This window comes from Hemicordylus capensis, chromosome 15 (genome assembly GCF_027244095.1).
Source record: "Hemicordylus capensis ecotype Gifberg chromosome 15, rHemCap1.1.pri, whole genome shotgun sequence".
Taxonomy (NCBI): domain Eukaryota; kingdom Metazoa; phylum Chordata; class Lepidosauria; order Squamata; family Cordylidae; genus Hemicordylus; species Hemicordylus capensis.
This window is the reverse complement of record NC_069671.1, coordinates 6,484,766-6,505,526: the sequence shown is the minus strand read 5'-3', so window position 1 is coordinate 6,505,526 and position 20,761 is coordinate 6,484,766. Positions and strand designations below refer to the sequence as shown.

Sequence of the window (20,761 nt, the reverse complement as noted above, 5' to 3'; positions counted from 1 at the left end):
CATGTTTCTGCAGCAGCCATCACCTTTCCTAGACCGCCTTCCTCGTCTCGTGCCTCTCTGAGTCCCCCCCCCGCCCCGCGCAAAAACCCTCCCGGGCTTTTCCCATCAGCCCTTGCGCCACACGCGCTCCTGCTGCTGTCACAGAGACGCGATGGCCGCGGCTCCAACCCCCTTCTCCTCAAAATGGCGTCCGCGCGTGGCGAAAAGGGAGGCGGGGCCGCCAAAGAGGAACTCTGAATGGGGCTGACAGCAACTCGGTGATTGTATTTATGTGGCTTAAAAAAAAAAATTCACAATGCTCCCGCTAGGAAACGAGGAAGCCTGGCCAAGTTGGAGATTCAAACATAACCGTTAAGTGAAAAAGCAAACTGTGCCGCCTTCGGAACCGTCGCGCCGTGACGTCGCCGCCGCCGCCACGCACGCACGTGCCTCGGACGTCACCCCGCCCCCTTGGACGAAGCCCCGCCTCTCTAGCCTTTCCTGGCCTTGTTGCGGAGGGATGTGTGCGCGGGGTGACGAGGAGAACAGGTGGGGAGGCGGCTGAAAGGGCAAGGAGCTCCTGCGCTCTTCGTCCCCTACGCGGAGGGAGGGGGGTGAGAGAAAAGAGTGCGCTCGCTTATGGTGGGCCCCTCTGCCTTTGCCTTTCCTTATGGTGGGACCGTGAACTTTATAGCCGCCCCCCCCCCGAAAACGCGGAGGAGGGAAAGGCCAGGATCAACCTACCACCTATTTTATACTCTAACGACCCCCTCTTTTAAAATAGATCTTACTGGCAGGTATCCAGACTGAAGTTAATTGTGACCAAATCCCACTGAAGTTAATAGGAGTTAACTCAAGTCCAGTTAGTTACAATGGCACTTGCACTAATTGGATATTGCCCAATGATACCAGTTCGTCAATTGCAAAGTCACATAGGCTGCTGCCATATACTGAGTCAGACCATTGGTCCATCTAGCTCAGTCTTGTCTACCCAGACTGGCAGCGGCTTATCCAAAGTTGCAGGCAGGAATCTCTCTGAGCATCTCTTGGAGATGCTGCCAATAATCTTCGTTCTTCCCAGAGCCGCTCCATCCCCTCAGGGGAAGATCTTCCAGTGCTCACACATCACACATTCATATGCAACCAGGGTGGACCCTGCTTAGCTAAGGGGACAAGTCATGCTTGCTGACACAAGATCAGCTCTCCTCTCCTATTCAGTCCCATTCACTTCAGTGGGGTTTAGTCATAATTAATTTAGCTGCCCTTTGATTGCTATGATGTTTGGTCACCATTAACTTTAGTGTGATGAGATAGATTGGGCAGCAGCATCCCAACTGGCATGATTATAACCATTGCGATCAAACAGACAAAGTTCATTGTAATTTAAACAGGATAATTTAAAACCTGTTAATTTCACTGGGTCATGACCAGTTTTGGCTGGATGCTGCTAGGAATTATTGTGTTTTCCACTGAAATGTTTTCGACATCTGTTATAAAAATCCTGCCAGTGTGTCTGGCTAGAATAGTCATTCTTTAGGATTCAGTCCCCCCACCCCAATCTCTTAGCAGTTATACAGTCTCTTGTGTGCAGTACTGACCGATAACGGTCAGTACTGCACACAAGAGACTGTATAACTGTTTATCTGAGGGGCACAGAAGGAGCAATGCCCATTCTAGAGGGGTCAGTTGAGTTTTATCTCACATTTGAGATTTAAGAGAAATGTCTGGTTTTCTCACATTAACACTCCCATCCTATTTTCTCTGAAGTAAATCTTGACTTTGTTGGAATTAAACTTGCCAGTTGGTATGTTTATGATTGCATGTTTTTAATGTCCTCTTTCTGGTGTTGCTTATGGCTTGTGCATATCCTCCTATATGTGTGCATTTGATGCTGAGGCATGATCTTTTGGAACCTGCCATTTTGCACTGCAGTGGCATGTTTTCAGCTATTGAAACATATGTGGTCAGAAATTTTATGTTATTGTTATGCAACTGTTATTTTTATTTTTCTAGTGTATGCTTAACCTAAAGCGAGAGAGATAGCACCTTGGCTTTTAAATTTCTTGAGGACCATTGCATTGATAAGAACATTTATTTCTTGTGATGGATTGTGGTTATTTTTTGCAAGTGAGATTTAACTATCTCATTCCTCTGCTAGGGATTTAACATGGCATGTCCTGAGGAGTTAATTTGGTTATTCTCTTTTATAGGGCAGTTGGAATAATGGAAGAGCATAACAATGGTGTCAGTCTAACTAAACAAGAAAGCATGGTTACGCTTGTGGAAGCAGAGAGGGGAGCTGAGGGAGTAGTGGAGGAAGATGCAGGAGAGGGTAACGCCACGGAGAATACCGCCAATACATCCAACATGTACAGATATATTAAAGATGATTTGTTTACTTCGGAGATTTATAAAGTAGAAATTCAGAATCTCCCAAAGTATATTGGCTTTAACGAAGTAAAGAAATTTCTGGCCAAATATGGTCTCAGTCCTCACAAGATCAAACTGTTGGGGAAGCAGACCTTTGCGTTTGTCACCTTCAAGAGTGAGGAGGAGAGGGACAAAGCAATGAAGGTCCTTCATGGAGTCCGGTGGAAGAACAGAAACCTAAGTGTCCGGCTTGCAAAGCCTAAGGCTGACCCCATCATCAAGAAGAGGAGAAGGGAGGAGGAGGAGGAGGAGGGCGAGGAGATGCGAGATCAGACCATGGCCAAGTGCCCGACTTCTTCAAAAAATAGCAAGGAGGAGCCGCTCAGTAAGCAGATAGCGGAAGTGGTGACCCCATTGTGGAAGGTACCCTATGAGGAGCAACTGGCCAAAAAGAAGCAAGAATGTGAGCAAGTGCTGCTGAAACTGACCTGGTAACTTTCTCTTTGCTTTTTAAATAATTGCGTGTGTTCATAAGACCATGGATCCACAAGTTCAGGCTTGGCTCACTAGCCAGCCATTCAGTGTTCCCTCTAACAGGGATTCCCAGATGTTGTTGACTACAGCTCCCGCTGGGGATTTCAATGCCAGGATAGGACCTACTGATTTGAAACTCTTTGATAAATATAATCAGTGTCCACCTGAAACTGTAATAAATGCCCCGCTACTTCAACGTCTGTCCAAGGATTTAGGTTGCAACTTCCAGGGACTTAAACTTAAGCTGACTTTTGATCTGCTGGGCATTCTCATCCTTAATGGTGCTACTGAGGATGACTACCCAGCAGAATTTTCCCACTGGTCAGGCACCAGACCCTCATTGATAACTCCCTGTGTAGTGAGATTTAAAATAGATGACTACTTAGAAAGTGACCATCTTCCGGTTACACTCCATTTGAAAACTATTGATCAAGATATTATGGAACCTCCTGGTGATTTAGGGTTATTTAATGCAATCCAGCCCAGACGACTTAAATGGACCTCTCAGTTAAATGAACGTGTTACTAACCACTTAAAGACTGAGGCTTGCATGCAATACCGTGCTAAGATGACAGATGCTACAGATAGTCATATTTTAATAGAAAATTATAATAATCTAGTATGCTCTTTTTACCCAATTTTAACTGCTAACAGTTCTAAAAACACTAAGCCCCGTGCTGGATTTTCCCAGCCGTGGTTTGATTACGAATGCCGTGCAGCAAAAACGGATCTTATTAACTCTTGCAATCTTTATCGATCTAACTCTAATCAGGTCACTTCTCAAGATCTGATTGTTAAAAAAAGATTTTATAAAATTTTACTTGCAAAAAAAAAAGGAAAAAAAAAGGGAGGCCAAAAGGCTAGATTGGCAGCGTCTTATCTGTGCCGCACAGGCTAAAAACGTGTCTTTGTTTTGGTCTTTGGTATCATTCTCTTCTAAATTCAGACCTTCCCCGCCATCTTTTTATATACCTGTTGGAGAATGGACTGAATATTTCCGTGCTCTATATGCTAGAGAGGGAGCAACTACAACATTTTTACAAATAGAACAGGAACTGGACCCTAACTTATTACCTGAGTGGACCCCAGTAACATGTACAGAGATTGCTTCAATAGTGAATCAGTTTAAAACTGGTAAGGCCCCTGGCTCAGATAATTTGCCGGTAGAGGCCATCAAGAATAATATGGATTGCTGGCTGCCGGTATTAGCCTCTCTGTTTACAGCAATTGATCAGACGACCTCGCCCCCTAGTGAATGGGGATTGGCAATTGTAATTCCTATATATAAGAGAGGCCAAAGACATTTGCCATCTAATTATCGCCCTATCAGCCTTCTTAATGTTATTGGCAAAATGTATGCATTTCACCTACTTAACAAATTCCAGGACTGGATGGACAAAGAGCAGGTGCTGGCTGATGAGCAGGCAGGCTTTAGGGCCAATCATTCTACTACTGAGCATGCTTTAGTCTTACAACATCTAGCGGAGAAATATTCTAATCTACCCCATTCCACTCTTTTTGCTGCCTTTGTGGATTTTAAATCAGCATTCGACTCCATATCCAGAGATAAATTATGGGAAAGACTGTTTAACTCCTCTATTGATCGACGTCTGCTACTTTTAATATATAAACTCCACAAGAACTCACGTCTGAAGGTTTGATGTAGCTCAGCTGGAATCCTCACTAAAGAAATTCCTACCTTTCGAGGAGTGAGGCAAGGCTGTATACTTGCCCCAGCTCTTTTCAATTATTATATTAACCCCATTGTGGATATTATTACTAATCCATCTTTCCATCCACCTAAATTGGCCAGTAGACAGGTTAATATTTTGCTTTATGCAGATGATGCAGTAATTTTATCTCGGACTCCTGTCGGCCTCCGTAGAGCGCTTTGCTCTCTGGCTAATTTTTGCCATGAATACACTCTGGAAATCAATTATAGCAAGACCAAAATTATGGCCTTTGCTAAACACCCAAAGACCTTGAAATGGTCTTTGGCTGGACATAAACTAGAACAGGTTAAGACCTTTAAATATCTAGAGGTTGTTTTCCAGGCCTCTATGAAACACTAAGCACATCTGCAATACGTTACCCAAAATGCATGTAAATCGGCATTGGCCATTCAATCATATTTCCACCAAGATGGGGCTCAATTTGTACCAGCCGCCCTTAAGTTATTTACAGCTAAAGCCTGCTCTCAGTTGCTTTATGGGTCGCAGTTGGGCCCGTACACTAACTGCACTCCACTAGAGATAGTTCAGACAAAGTTTCTGAGATCTATTCTACAGATCCCTAGATATGTTCCCAATGTAATATTGAGGATGGAAACTGGCATGCCTAAGATGGAAGCCCGGATGTGGTTTTCCATTCTCAGCTTCTGGTTGAGATTGTCTTTCTTTTCTACAGGCCTTGCTCACTTAATTTTTATTGATAAATTTAATTCTAGCTGGAAGCAGTCAATATTTTGCCAAATAAGTTTATATGGCTTTAGCCTGGATGGTCTATTAGAAATGGGTTTTTGTCATGCGAGACTGATACTAAAGCAGCGGATCTGGAAATGCAGACTGATCGATCTTTAATCTCTAAAGAAGTTTTCCTAGGTTTACAAATGTATAATACTAAACCTGCGAATTACCTGGGTAAGATTACTATCACTAAATATCGCAGGATGTTTACATTGGCCAGATTTAATGTGCTACCTTCAGCTGAATTAGAAGGTAAATTTAGAGGGATCCCAAAAGAACAGAGACTATGTCCTTGTGGCTCTGGAGAACAGGAGTCTATCTTTCATATCTTACTCCGCTGTCTTTTTTATAGGGACTTACGAACTTGTTATATTTCCTCCTTACTGACTGATTTCCCAGGGCATACAGATGCATTTTATGTCAACTATCTGCTCTCAGATCAGAAACAGGAAGTAACATTTAAAGTTGCTAAATTCTGTGAGGCAGCTAAGAAGGCTAGACAACAGATGGTAAATCAGATTATGCTAACGGGAAATTGCTGATTAGGATGAGTCCATGTTCCTGATTATATTATGTATATATTACTACTATATTATGTGTATTATTATGTATGTAAATTTTGGTCTATGACCATAAATAAACATGACTGACTGACTGAAGCTCCCAGAATCCCCAGCTATAATGGCTTTTGCTTGGGAGTTATGGGAGTTGTAGTCACATGTGATGTATGCGGCGTGCGACAGAGACGAGCGCGCGTGCCGCGAAGGGCGCATGCGCGCCACTAGCTCTACTCCGTGGAAGGCTTTGAAGGACGACGACGGGGGCAGGGGCGGCAGGGAGGAACTCTGCCGCCCCAAGAAGATTTTTAAAAGGACCAGTGCCGGAGGGGGAAGAGCGGTGGCGGGGGGAGTACTACCACCACCCCCTTAAAGCTACCTGCCCCCGCCCATCCGAACCGCCGGACTTCCGAACCGGTCCGGAGGTCTTTTACAGTGTGCCCGAACTGAACCATGCACACTACTAATTTCTATACCACCTGCTATAAACATCTTTAGGTGGTGTACAAATTAAAAAAACAACAGATATTAACACAGTGTAAAACAGTTAAAATTCACAAAACTAATAAAACAGAATCACAGATAAAAGTACAGTACATTTAAACATCTTCAATTAAAAGCCGGAAAAAACAGGTATGTCTTGAGAGTTTTCCTGAAAACAGACAGAGAAAGGGATGCTCTTATTTCAACAGGCAGTATATTCCAAAGCCCTGGGGCAGCCATAGAGAAGGCACTTTTAGGGCCCCCTATTCCAGATTTGGGCCCCTTGGTTGATGGCACTGGGATCCTGACTCAACTTACTAGAGAAGTGCTATTTAAAGAACTGCTAAATTTCAATAGCACTTTCTCTGGTGACTCTTGAGTCGTACTACTGAGCAATCTAGCAAGATGTTGACACCAGTGGCTCGTTTCCCCATAGATCTATTAATCTCGACATTATTTTGCAGGCAGATCGGAAACAAGAACAAAGCTCTGCTACCATGGCTGTTCCTGCAAAGGGAGAAATACAATGACCTCTGCTGCTCCCTGGAGGGGGTGAAAGCATCACCATTACAGGTTGGGCAGAGCGCAGCTGCTACATGAAGCATGCAATAAACCCTGTGAGGAGTATCACGGTGTCTCTACCTTTTTAATAATGGCTTGTGTCCATAAGGCCATGGATCCCCAAAATTTAGGCTTCGCTCACTAGCCAGCCACTATGTATGGTCACCCCCAATCCTTTTTCTTCCCTCAGATCTTTTTCTGGCACACGGGCAGAGGGCTTAGGAGAGAAACGGGTCTTCTGTCTCTTTCATTGGGAAATGGAGACAGTAAGAAGCTCTTTCCTGCTGCTCAGAAAGGATTCCTGCCATTTCTCACCTTCTCCCAAGTGGAAGTGAGATCTTTGGGGAGGTGCTGCTCACCAGAGGGCTGGGGGCACTCACCACGGGCAAGGGGATTTGTAGAGGCCTGGGGTGGGGCATCTTTGAATATCACAGAATATGTTGCTGCAGGGCCAGGTATCACCTAGTGCAGCCAACTGTGGGACTTCATAGAATCAGGATGGAAGTAGCAAGCATAATCGAGTTCTAGAGAAGCAGAATGTGGGCTCTAAACTTCCTTTTACTTTAAATTTAGACTGACTATCGCAACAAATGTGAATTTTTGATTGGCATAGGCCCAAATCAAGAAGACAAAATGGTGGGGTTTCGCCTTGGCAAATACAAAGGTGGAACATGTGCTGTAGTGGAACCCTTTGACACCATTCACATCCCGGCTGCTACCAAAAAGGTGGTGAGGGCTTTCCAAGACTACATCAGGTGAGTCGTGATCTTATGTACAGATGCTGTGTATACCAGCGTTGAGTCAGTGCAGACGTAATGCTAATTGTGGTTGCATGCTCCTTAACCATGGTTGAGGGAGCCAGGATTAGTCCTTAACCATGGTTGAGGGGGATTGGGATCATGCTGGAGGATGGCATTTTCCCTCCCCGAGCCTCTTTGCCTACCACTCTTAACAATTTAAGTTATACGTGGTTAATTTAAACCATGGTGCAATTCTTACCCAGTATTTGGAACCCTGGTTTAAAGTCAGTTACAAATCTTAGGATAGGAGCTGGGCTGGTATTAATGCTTCATAAGATGCTTTCTAAGATTCATCTCAGCAGTGTGTCTTCTTCCCTCCTCCACAAATCAATGCTAGTATAAAATGTGAGTAACAAAGGTGGTACTTGTTTTCCTTCTGCCCCTTGCCCGAGTCTCTTGAGCGACAGTATAAAAGACAAAGGAATTTAAATGTGAGCTTTTTAAATTAGATAATCATTTGATAATTATTTGTTTCTAAGGACAGAGAAAATTCAAAGAATGACATAAATGAACCTGATTGTATATAGAATCGTTCCTCCCATGAGCAACATAGAAAGCAAAAATTCAAAGCAAAATAAAGCAAATAGATCACTCTAAAAATAGACAGGATACAGGTGCACACATGATCATCTGAAATGCTCAGGATATCTCCTGTCAAATCCAAAGGGACCACCACTTTAGAAAAATCTATCTTGACTGGGTCCAGAATCTGTCTCTCTATTTAGCAGAAACCATTTTAGCATGACACAGATCCCTTTGTTTACCATTCAGATCTTGCAACTGAGGTTTTAAAAATTGCAGGTCCACCCCATATTGTGTCTACAGCCCAGAAACCTACGACGGCCACTGGAAACAGCTAACGGTTCGCACCAGCAGGAATGGTCATCTCATGGCAATCGCTTATTTCAATCCACAGGTACAGACCTGGATTGAGGCAAGAAGGGACGCTGTTAAACGCAGCGTTCTGAAGTGTTGATTTCAAGACCTCCTTGTGGTTCAGTTGTTCCTTTGTTGTGCTTTAACTCTCTCTCAGAAAGGCCCACTGCTGATTCCAGAGATCACTTCTGGGGCTATAGCATTCATGAGGGAGGTGACTGTGGAGTGACTCTTGGGGCCCATCCTAGCATGAGGGGGCCCATGAAGCTTCACTGAAGGCCCTCTGGAGCTGGCCCTAAGCTGTGCCTTCAGATGGCTAGAGCTTTGCTAGGGAGCGCATTTCTTAGGAATACTGGAAGCTGCTTTATACCGAGCCAGACCATTGGTCCCTCTAGTTCCGTATCGTCTACTCAGACGGGCAGCAGCTCTCCAAAGGTTCGGGCAGAAATCTCTCCCAGCCCTACCTGGAGATGCCAGGAATTGTGGCAGTTCTCTTCAATTTAGCCAGGGGAAAGCAACCGTCCCTGTCTAACCCGAAGCACAGTATCCCTCCACTGGCTGTTGCCGGTGTCTTTTAGATTGTGAGCCCTCTGAGGACAGGGAACTATCTTATTTATTTTTCTATGTAAACCATTTTGAGCACTTTTGTTGGAAAGTGGTATATTAAAAAGTGGTAGTAGTTGATTGAACCTGTGACCTTCTGCATGTAAGGCAGATGCTCTACCACTGAGATTACAGCCCCCATCTCTGGGGCTGTAGTCTCAGCACTGGAGAGCTGGTCTTGTGATAGCAAGCATGACTTGTCCCCTTAGCTGAGCAGGGCCCGCCCTGGTTGCATGTGAATGGGAGACTTGATGTGTGAGCACTGCCAGATATTCCCCTCAGGGGATGGAGCCGCTCTCGAAGAGCATCTAGGCTCCAAGTTCTCTCCCTGACATCTCCAAGATAGGGCTGAGAGAGATTCCTGCCTGCAACCTTGGAGAAGCCGCTGCCAGTCTGTGAAGACAATACTGAGCTAGATAGACCAATGGTATGGCAGCTTCCTATGTTCCTCTGTCTTATCCCTCATCTAGAAGTTACAGCTTATAAGGTTGCCTTGTACCTAAGCATTTCTTTCTTTTACTTTTGAAACATCTAGAAATTGAGTAAAGAAGAGCTGATAGAACTGCAAGCCTCTTTGTCAAAATATTTCACAGAAGGCCTCGGAAAGGACAGTGGGATCACTTCGCTGTACTTTGTGGCAGAAGGTCAGCGGTAGGTGATGCATCTCCAAAAGAAAAAACGTTGTCACTTTTCTTATGAGTTCTGCAACTCAAAGCAACATTTTCTTTTTAAAAACCCATATTGCTGTACTCTCTGCTATATAAATATTTCCTTTGTACTCCTATCTCAAGGCTGATTAATGGGATGCCCTATATTGATAATCACTAATTAATTAATTTATGCATTTATTTATTGTTAAATTTATATACTGCCTTTCATTAAAACAATCCCAAGGTAGTTTACACAAAACTTAAAACAAGACTATAAAAACAAACTATAAGCTAAAATATAAAAACAGATCTGACAAAAAATATTTAAAATACAAGCATAAAATAACCATACAAAATACAAAGAAGCAGCAGAAGAGACAATCATATAAAAGCCTGGGTAAAAAGCCAATATTTCAAACGCTTTCTAAAAACTGTGATGGAGACCGAGGAGCAAATAACGAATGAGTGTTCTGTCCCTAGGAAATCACCCAATCGAGAAGATTTGACCTTAGAGCACATTGCTGGTGACAAGTACATATACGAAGATCTTCTGGGCCTAAAGTTTCGGATTTCTCCCCATGCTTTTTTCCAAGTAAGATTCTAATACTGTTGGATTTTTAAACTATAGTAACTGAAATCACTGGCTGACTGAAAGTTACTTTGATAAACAGCTGGAGAGCCCACCAAGTAGACCTGTGCAATTCTTCTGCTTCAAGTGGGCAAAGCTACACACAGGCATACCTCATTACTTTCAGAGGTTCCGTTTCTTGCCTACCACTGTGAGTAATGAAACTGCGAGTAACGAGTCATTACACCTATGGAGATTGAGGGTGGGATTAGGTTATTGCATGCGGTAAAGTAAAATGTGCCGTCGAGTTGATGTCGACTCCTGGCGACCACAGAACCCTGTGGTTGTCTTTGGTCAAATACAGGAGTGGTTTCCCATTGCCTCCTCCCAAACAGTACGAGATTATGCCTTTCAGCATCTCCCTATATTGCTGCTGCCCGATAGAGGTGTTTCCCAGTCTGGGAAACAGACCAGAGGGGATTCGAACTGGCAACCTCTGGCTTGCTAGTCAACTCATTTCCCCACCACCACACAAAATGGCTCCTTGTCATAAAATGGCAGCCGGCAATGATCTCTGAGGTAATCTCCAGCCAACTCCAAACGAAGTGAAGTTAACCCCTTATTTGCCGAGATTTCCCCCCGTAGATATGCGAAACTACAGATAGCAAATCCGCAGATAGTGAGGTCCACCAGTATTGTGCATACTCACAGAAATGAAGGATTTTTCATTTCTTCCTTCAATTTTAGATAGGGAGACAACTTTAGAATGGGAGGCCCAGTTCAGGCATCATGGGAAACCATGGTTTCCTATGATGTGGTTGTACCCTGGAGAACCATGGGCTCCTCTCCATCCCTCTGGCATACAAGGAATCAAACCATGGTTTTCAGACCCCGATTTGTTTCCCAACATCCAGTTACATCTGAACAGAACGTCATACCAAAGTTAAGGACCAAACCAAGAACTGGCACCAGAGTTTGATTTTTCACAGCATGGTTTCTAGTGTGCAGGGGAGGAGGGAGTGCCTCAGCCTCTGCCTCACCACTCGTTCCTCTAGGGAGAAACCAGGGTTTCCTGTTACATTTGGAACAGGCCAATGTTAGGTGTGTTGTAGTAAAGCAACTGAAAATATTTGGTTGGCATAAGAGTCTGCATTACAATATAAGCCTATTTGTGTCCTTTTTAAAGTAATATTTTAAAATGAGCAAATCGTAAGTATTTTCACAGCAGGTTGATTTGTATTGATTTGGAATGTTGTAGGTCAATACACAAGCTGCTGAAGTTCTGTATTCAGCCATTCAGGACTGGGCCCAGGTCAACCAGGACACCACTGTGCTTGATGTCTGCTGTGGAACTGGATCTATTGGCATTTCACTAGCTAAGGTGAGCTATATGCAATTGATGATTAGCTAAGCAGCATCCACCCTGGTTGCATATGAATGGGAGACTTGATGTTTGAACACTAGAAGATATTCCCCTTATAATATCGTAGTTAGTGCTCAAATATCAAGTCTCCCATTCATCCCATTAGGGGATAGAGCTGCTCTGGGAAGAGCATCTAGGTTCCAAGTTCCCCCCCTGGCAGCATCTCCAAATAAGGCTGAGAGAGGTTCTTGCCTGCAACCTTGGAGAAGCTGCTGCCAGTCTATGCAGACAATACTGAACTAGATAGGCCAATGGTCTGACTACGTATATGGCAGCTTCGTATGTTCCATGATAATTCAGCAAACCCTAATCAATAGTAGTTCCTATTTTAAAATGGATCCCAGAGCCGAAACTTGAAATTGAGATATTGTATGAGGCAACAGAATGGAAATGTTTGAACATCAGTCTTTAAAAAATAGTGACTTGGATCTAAATAATAGGGGTGGATCCAAAGAAGCATGCGTGGAAAAGCAAATAACCACCTCAGGATTTAGTTCACTTTCCTCACATCATGGTCTAGTATTTTGAATAGAGTACAGTCCAGAAAGTCTGCAAGACTGATGCCCACATTATGTCTTGTACTACATGGTAATGCCAGCCCAGTGCTGAACCATACATTGTTGCTTTGCTCCTGCAGGAAGCGAAGAAGGTGATTGGAATTGAGCTATGTCAGGAAGCTGTGGAGGATGCCAAAGCGAATGCTCAGCTTAATGGTTGGTCAAGCTAAAACCTAGTATTTGATGCCTCAGGCGTTTAGTGTTCTTAATTAAGTAAATTCACATTAAGTAAATGAAAATCAAACTTTCAGTGTTCTTAATTGAGTAGTACTAGTGATTAGCTTGGTCTGCCTGCTGCTCACTGATTATTATTATTTTTTAACACCTTCTCCAGAGCTGAATAATGTGGAGCTGCACTGTGGAAAGGCTGAAGATCTTGTTCCATATCTAGTCAACTCCCTAGTACTACAAAATTCCATTGCAATTGTGGACCCTCCACGAGCAGGGCTGCGTGAGTTTAACTTTTGTGTTTTTGTGCAATAGGAGGGTTCAAACAGAGATGGAGGGGTGGGGTGTAATGAGCAACTTAGTACCTGTGGGGGAGCCTTGGTGCCGTGGGGAAATGCTTGACTAACAAGCTGAAGGTTGCCAGTTCGAATCTCCGCTGGTAATCTATTGGGCAGCAGCAATATAGGAAGATGCTGAAAGAAGGCATCATCTCATAGTACGCGGGAGGAGGCAATGGTCAACCCCTCCTGTATTCTACCAAAGAAAAAGAACCATAGCTCTGTGGACGCCAGGAGTCAAAAGAGACTCGACGGCACACTTTATCTTTTTACCTTGCTGTTTACCATCTTTTACAAGGGCACAATACAGTTATCAAGAAAGCAAAGTTTTTTCTCAGTTTACAGCTCATTTGTCCAACACTAGTTGTGTGCCCGAACCGGTCCGGCAGCCATTCCAAAGAATGGCCGAACTGCCGGACCGGTCCGGCCCTGCCTGGTTCGGGTCCGGGTGGGGGGTATGTCTTTAAGGGCGGGGAGGGCTTGCTTAGCCCTCCCGCCTCCTTGCCCCCGCCAGCGCCCGTATTGTACAGTATAGGGGCGCTGGAAACCAGCCGCCCCCCCCCCGCCGCCGCGGCGAAATAACCCCTAAAACCAGCCAGCCCTCCCTCCCTCCCAGCTAGCTGCCCGCCCGCCCGCCCACCCACTCACCCAGTCGCTCACCCGGTCGCTGGATAAAAAGCGAGAGGAGCTCCGGCACAGAGCTCCTCTCGCTTGGAAGGCCTCCAGCAGAATGGTGGCTTGCGCGCGCCGCAAACCAAGCCGTTCTCCGGAGGCCCGGTCTACCCGCCGGGAAAGGGCCGGGTAGACCGGGCCTCCGATCGCTGGGTAGACCGGGCCTCCGGCGATCGGAGGCCCGGTCTACCCAGCGATCGGAGGCCCGGTCTACCCGGCCCTTTCCCGGTGGGTAGACCGGGCCTCCGGAGAACGGGGTGGTTTGCGGCGCGCGCATGCGCGCGCGCAAGCCACCATTCTGCTGGAGGCCTTCCAAGCGAGAGCTCTGTGCCAGAGCTCCTCTCGCTTTTTATCCAGCGACCGGGTGAGCGACTGGGTGAGTGGGTGGGCAGCTAGCTGGGAGGGAGGGAGGGCTGGCTGGTTTTAGGGGTTATTTCGCCGCGGCCGCGTTTCCAGCACCCCTATACTGTACAATACGGGCGCTGGCGGGGGCAAGGAGGCGGGAGGGCTAAGCAAGCCCTCCCCGCCCTAAAAACAAGGCCCCCCTTCGGTGCCGGTCCGGACTTCTCCGGACCGTGCACATCCCTATCCAACACTTGCTATCTTACTCTGAAGACCACCACCATTTGTCAGGGAGAGACCAGATTTCCAAAGGGCATTGTTTAATTTTAACAAGGCAGTATGGGCACGGGGGCTAAAGGAAGTGGGGCATAACCTGGACATCTTGGTCATCAGGTGCCTTTCTTCTGCATCGGCTGATGCCCATAATTGGATAACATGGCAGGCTATATTATTGCTTACCTGCATTACTTTCAAGATGGATGGGCTCAAGGATGGAAAAATGTGCGTGAAGCAGGCTTGTGTAGCGAGAGGCTGGGGCTGTTCAGCTGAAGGCATAGCTATCCGTCCAATTCTGGCTTTTGTCCAACATAACCTTCTAGATTCCAAAGTCATTCTCGCAATCCGAAAAGCTGAACACTTGAAGAAGCTCATCTATGTCTCCTGCAATCCTCGAGCCGCCATGAACAACTTTGTCGAGTGAGTTTGCAGTGGAGCTGATGGGGAGGGGCATGATTTGTTTGAAAGCAGCCTGGGGGTCTCCTTCCAGACACTGATTTGCAGTGTCTTAAGGAGTTAGCCTTCAACAAGGTTCTGGGGTCAGTTTAATATTGCACAGGAATGTGAGGGGTCAGTAAAATCTGCCCAGCTGGCTGTGAGAGATCTTGAAGGGGGAGGAAGGGCACTACCCAACAAGACGATCCCAATTCTCAGAGCAATGAGACTAATACCGTGTTTTTCCTGCTAGCCTTTGTCAAGCTCCCTCTAACCGCGTCAAAGGAAGCCCTTTCCGTCCCACGAGAGCCATGGCTGTGGATCTCTTCCCCCACACGATGCACTGTGAACTGCTACTCTTCTTTGAAAGAATAGAATATTCAAGTGACAAACCTCCTGAAATCTCCTGGGAACCTGTTGAAATGCCCCGTGTGAATCTAGAAACAGCAGATTCGGTGGAAGTGGACAATGCTGATTTCTCTGAAGAGACTGTTCCAGCTAGTGATGGTAAATAGACTAACCAGTTTACATGAATGATCCATTTCTACCAGAGCTGCATCTGAAGAGTCAGCTCGTTCCTGGGATTTCAAAAGGAGGCCTTTTCAATTGTCAGTACTTCTTTCTGGTAAACCTGAAACCACTATCTCCTACGGAAGATTATGTATCTCTTAACGTTAGCAGTTTAAGAAAGCCTGATCCAAAAATGAGTCTTTTAAAAAAATGTTTTATGTGCTTGTGGGCCAAGAGGGCATTTAGCCTTCATGCAAATTTGATTTATTTTTACATCTTGAAATAAGTGTGTCAACTGTGAAGGACCACTAAGGAAAGCTTGTATTCCAGGGCAAGCTTATCACATGACCCAACTGATAAAGAATTAACATTACAAAATGTGCATGTTCTGTAACTGAGTTTGAGATCAGTCTGCAAGGGAAGGTGGAGAGAGAAAGCGTTTGCTAGCTTTCCTTAAAACTGGGCAGTTTAGTACTGGAGAAAGGAAGCTGCCTTCTACCGAGTCAGGGTTGGCTCCCCTAGCTCAGAATTGTCTACACTGATTGGCAGGAGTCTTTTTTGGAAGGCAGTGGGGCACCTCAGGAGCCACTTTCTTAAGTGCTATTACATCTGTAACTTAGAGAGAAGGGCTGCTCCCTTAATATTCTGTCATGGAGCTATGGGACCTTTGCTATGACAATTAGCTGTAGGAGGGGAACAGATGAATGCTAACCTGTATTTCTAAGGACGCTGTGATTAAAAATGCTACGTTTAGCCAAACTATTGGTCAAGGAGGTACTCTGAATTAATTGGGAAAGTTAATTTTTTAACAGAAATTCTTAAGCATGCTCTGTTAACTGAGAAGGGATGCCTGCACCATCTAACTATTCCTCTAATCAAAAGGCAGGAGAGGAAGCATGCCTTTATCTCCTCTCTGTGGGCTTCCCCGGGGGATTTATTATTGTTAAATTTATATACCACCTTTCATTAAAACAATCCCAAGGCGGTTTACAGCAAAATTTAAAAACAAGATTGTGTGGCCCCTGGCCTGACTTAGCAGGGCTCTTCTCGTGCTCGCAACAAAACAGGATGCCTTGCTTCAGATCCATTTTTACCCATTATGCGAGCTTAGTTAATTATTTAATTGGATAGGGATGACGCTAGGATTACTCAGTGCAGCCCCCTCACCACAAATAAGTCGTTTAAATGGCTTTTTTTCAAAGCAGTAAGAAGGAACAATGACCTACAGCAGCAGTTAGGCACAGAAATTCATGTAATATCAAACTTTATTGCTCAAAACTAATGTTTTTTGGGGAAAGAAAAAACACAAGTACTCAAAGACCTAAGACCAGAGGCTCAATGAAAGAGGCTTTATAGTTGTACCAACTGAGCACTGGCATCAAGCAACTGCACTCAACACACAATTCATACAGCAACCAGTAACATCAGGTTGGTCACATTCCTTTTCAATATACAATACTGTAACTGATTACTAAATTCCAAGTAGCACTGACCGACTTAGACTGGAAACTGTTCCCACAGACACTACAGGCAGCTATTAATTCCTGGGTTTTCTCAGCAGAACCAGACTACTGTAAATCTAAGCAGAGCTGGAAATAATGTTTCAAGTGTGACAGCTGCTGGAATAGCATTTTCTGAGACTCGCTTCCAGCAGCTTGGTACCTCATTGCTAGAAATGTGAAGAAAGCTTTCGCTGAGCCACTGGCTATCAGATTGGGTGGCATCGATTTCCCACCGAAGTTAATAACTTTCCATCCAGCATTAAATATTCAAAATACCACTCCTAGGAGCCAAACATCTCACATCCGCCAAAAGGTACATAATATGCAAAGCAAAAGCTATTTCCAGAGGATGGAACAGTTGCTTATTATAAAGCCCATCCAGGTGAACTTATTGACCTAATGCATGAACAAAGGGCTGAAGCAGGTTTTGCTGTAGACATTTTCTTAAAGACCAAAATCATTACAGTTGGTTAACTAGAAAAACCACATGGTTACAAGAGTTACGCAACAGTTTGCAGATATGTCTCGAATCACGCTGCATAAGAATTCATGCAGAAGCTGAAGTTAATGCAACGATCTACCCTCTATCGGAGTAGCTTGTGCTTATGTGCAAATGCAAGACTGGTACACTTCAAACAAGAGTAAACATCATCCGAGTACAAGAATACTTCACAGTGACAAACAGCAGTTACATTGTTTGTTCCAACAGTTATTGCGCTTTGTCTGCACATCTTGCCAAAGAGAGGCTGCAGCACATCAAAATACCTTTTTAAAATTTTGTAAAAAGAGAATGCATAATTTGTACTAGCCTTTGGTTCACAATGACATCTCAGGATGCTTTCTGGGCAGTGATCACTTTTTAGGATTCAGACTGTGGCAGACTGAGGTAAGAGAAGAGTAAAGCCAAACGATCAATGGGGTAATGTTCTTAGCAATAAGCGATTTTAGAACGAGGTATCTATGGATACCCTGCAGATGGTTTTTTTTGGGGGGGGGCGCAATATTAAAATGCGTTGTGAAATTGCCTTGACAGCATCCCCACCCCCCATCCCTGGAAAAGCAAGAAACGAAGCAAATGTTAAAACCTACTTAATAAAAGGCATAGTAGAAAGCCTCACCTGACTTCAGTCATTCACAACCGCTCAGTTGAAATACATCAATGATGTACGCTTTGGAGAAGGTGGAGACTCAAGCTAGACTAAATGCGGCTTCACATGACCGCCAGCCAGTCCTGAGGCCGGGAACATGCCAGGAACAGAGCATGTGCATTTCTGGTGGGCATAATGTCTGAACCGGCCTGTCCATTTCCTGTGCGGGATTCCAGAGATTCACCGGGCATTCTCCACCCACCTTCAAATACAGCTTACAGAGAGGCAGAGGATCTTGGGAGAATGTCGGGTGAATCTTGGGAATCCAGTGGATTCAGAACATCATGTTTGCTGGGAGCATGTGCTCTTAGTTCCCAACAATTCCTGGCTTGGTTTTTGCAGGCAGTCATGTGAAGCCAACCTAAGAGCATAGAAAAAAGGCAGTGCATTTAAAACCAAGACGTTCCTACTTCATTTGTTACATGAATTGCAGGAGCAATGTGCTGAATAAAGTTACAGAGGAGCAAAGTCACTGCAAATATTGTGTTTAGATATAGGTGGTGGTGGGGAATCAATAAACTCTAATAATAGAAGTGAAAAGTCACAGTGTTTACACAGGCCCTGCTTCTACCACCAAGAGTTACCAGGGGTAGCATGGTGTCCTAGAAAGCAGCTTCCAAATGGGAGCTTTGAAGTAGTCGTCTGCTTCCTGTGGCTCTAAGCACCTCACCAGCTTGGACAGATGCTCAGTTTCATTGTATAAAGCAAAAGGGGAGACTTCCAGCTTGATTGCACTGTATCTTATATGCAGCCTACCAAAGCCAGGCTGAGCTCTCAATACTGGTAGCAAGGAACAGCGAGTGAATCCAGACAACCCTTTGCCAAGTGATAACTTATTCCCACTACTCTGATTTCTGATCGGGTGCAAAACTACATCTTGGTAAGGCAATCATCTGTATTATCCTATGAAGTGACTACATCACTTGGCAAACGGGATTTGTATTTACCCACTGAGATCTTAAATTGAGCCATTCAATGTTAACCAGTATATTATGGATTTTTTTCAATGCCGCCAAGTGTAAATCATGGTTAACATTCCAGTTTGGGAAACAAGACAGACACATATATCTCATCACTGCCAATTTAGCGACATTGTACAGGGATAAACTTCCGAGAAAGGGACGGAAAGCAGCAGCACTGAAGTGAATATCTATCCTCCCCTCTAGTTGTACAAGTAATTCTAGGATAAATCATGGGGCTGCATTGACCATTACAGAACAGTGCTTTGGTGATCAAAATATTGTGTTACCTGACACACCCCAGTACTGACAGCTTAAGAAACTCTATATAAAAAGACAAAATTTGCATATTTGTGTTCTTTATTTCATTTTAATACAACTTTGTCCAGAAGACCTCGCTAGAGTCCTCTCTGATGCACCCCAAATTTACATTCTAATAGTTTCCTCAGCAGAAACTACTCCGTAAATGCTAAACATTTAGTAAAACAAAGCCAGTGACAACGTTAAAAAAATGTTAAAAGAAATACTCCAGTGATTTTTTCATGACTTCTAATAGTCATGTCTCAAAGGAAAGGGCCTTTATTCCTTTTAAAATTAATATATGATGCAAAGAGTTTGAAACCTCAGTTAAGATGCAGCTAGATTAGATAAACTATTCTGTGGGGGAAATGCAATGAAAGTTCTATGTAAGTGTTGAACCATCAGTATATATTCAAGACTGCTTTTAAAACTGGGATCTTAAAACAGAAGATGCAAGTTACCAAGCACTGCTACTGCACACATAGTTCACTCTTGATTAATCTTGCCAAGGGTGCTACTAGCACAAGCCCTGTCAATCTGAAAGGAAGTCGCAGGACAGAGATGCCTGGCCTATCACACCTTAAGACACCTGAAATTCATGACAGTGGGCAAACCAAGAGCCGTGTGTGTGTGTCTCTGTTTTTACAGACATCTTGCATGTAAACCATTGCGGCTTCCTATGCTTTAGAAACAAGACCCAATTCAAAAGGACACCACGATGCTCAATACTGCCAGGTACCCTTCTTTTCTAAAGAAGAATACTGGAGTGCCAGGACGCTAAGATTCCCAAGACTGCAAGAATACAAAAACCAAACACCACGACTGGCTTCACCTTTATGGCATTGGGAACATTTGCTTTTCAACTCCCCCCCCACCCCAACTCAACGCAGCTTTCAAAAGTGTCTCATCAGTGCATATTATTACATGCTGAAATGCAAATCTTCAGAAAAATAGTTGTCGGCATATTCATACAAGAGAGTGTACAATTATATTCCTATATTATACATTCACGCCACCCTTTACAAAGACATTCTGGATTTGATCCTTAAGCACATCCATTCAAAACAGCATGGACTTGGAGTGGGGCGGGCGGGGGGTGGGGGGGAGATGACCGAGAGCTTGCTTCAGCTCATTTTGCATGACCCTGCCTGCCCTCTGAGCACTGGGCCACACAGAGATCTTTGCTCTCTCATATACATGGACACATCGGAGGTAAACAACTCAAAAGTTTAAGTACTATTGCCCTGATGATGCAAAAGAACAATGCATATTTGAAGCAGCTTGGATTGTTACGTTATTCTGCATTCTGAAGCAAACCAATTCTTAAATAGTTGTGGGGGGGGGGGGATGACCGAGATCTCCATTTGTTTTATTGCTCCCCAATTAAGTTTTCTAGTCACACGTCAACAGTACACAGAGGCTCACTACCAGGTTGGGCAGACTCCACTATCGTCATCTTGGGCTTCTTCCGTGTCTCCTCCTAGAACAGAAGAATCCAGCCATCATTATAGACAGAACTTGGTACTCGTGGTGGGCAGAGATGTTCAGAAATGGCCACAAAGTACTTTCAAATACCTGGTCCATGAAAAAAATATTCTGTACCTTTAATATGTAAGAATCAGGAAGGTATTTTACTAGAACTATAAATATGACTTTCATGCATGTTCAGAGAGCTGAGAAATGGT

The 20,761-nt window shown here is 44.4% G+C and overlaps 2 protein-coding genes across 9 annotated transcripts in view; one reads left to right on the top strand and one right to left on the bottom strand.

Moving 5' to 3' along the window:
- Positions 1-139: 139 nt before the first annotated feature.
- TRMT2A (tRNA methyltransferase 2 homolog A) lies at positions 140-17,783 on the top strand. 6 transcript variants are annotated; one of them, XM_053280353.1, is made up of 13 exons: positions 468-528; positions 1,747-1,783; positions 2,190-2,840; positions 6,853-6,961; positions 7,523-7,704; positions 8,551-8,665; positions 9,764-9,879; positions 10,359-10,470; positions 11,705-11,827; positions 12,507-12,582; positions 12,761-12,877; positions 14,546-14,642; positions 14,911-17,783. In XM_053280353.1, exons 3-13 carry the CDS (start codon positions 2,203-2,205, stop codon positions 15,170-15,172), a joined length of 1,947 nt encoding a protein of 648 aa, XP_053136328.1. In that variant the 5' UTR covers positions 468-528; positions 1,747-1,783; positions 2,190-2,202; the 3' UTR covers positions 15,173-17,783. The 6 variants fall into 6 exon arrangements, with proteins under 6 accessions (XP_053136325.1, XP_053136324.1, XP_053136328.1 ...); XM_053280350.1 differs by lacking the exons at positions 468-528; positions 1,747-1,783 and adding an exon at positions 140-257; XM_053280349.1 differs by lacking the exon at positions 1,747-1,783 and having other exon boundaries at positions 357-528.
- Positions 16,415-20,761, bottom strand: part of DGCR8 (DGCR8 microprocessor complex subunit) — a 22,593-nt gene continuing 18,246 nt past the window's right edge. For 2 of the 3 annotated variants that reach the window (XM_053280345.1, XM_053280346.1), the window contains exon 14: positions 16,415-20,651. In XM_053280345.1, coding sequence (XP_053136320.1) covers positions 20,529-20,651 — 123 coding nt within the window. In that variant the 3' untranslated portion in view covers positions 16,415-20,528. The remainder of the gene's footprint in view (positions 20,652-20,761) is intronic. The other variant, XM_053280348.1, reaches the window with a different exon arrangement.

Excerpts from the sequence above, each read along its gene's own strand:
- TRMT2A (XM_053280349.1), top strand. The coding sequence starts at position 500 with ATGTGTGCGCGGGGTGACGAGGAGAACAG. Across the intron at positions 529-2,189 it reads CGGGGTGACGAGGAGAACAG|GGCAGTTGGAATAATGGAAG; the intron begins GTGGGGAGGCGG and ends TCTCTTTTATAG. Across the intron at positions 10,471-11,704 it reads CTCCCCATGCTTTTTTCCAA|GTCAATACACAAGCTGCTGA; the intron begins GTAAGATTCTAA and ends GGAATGTTGTAG.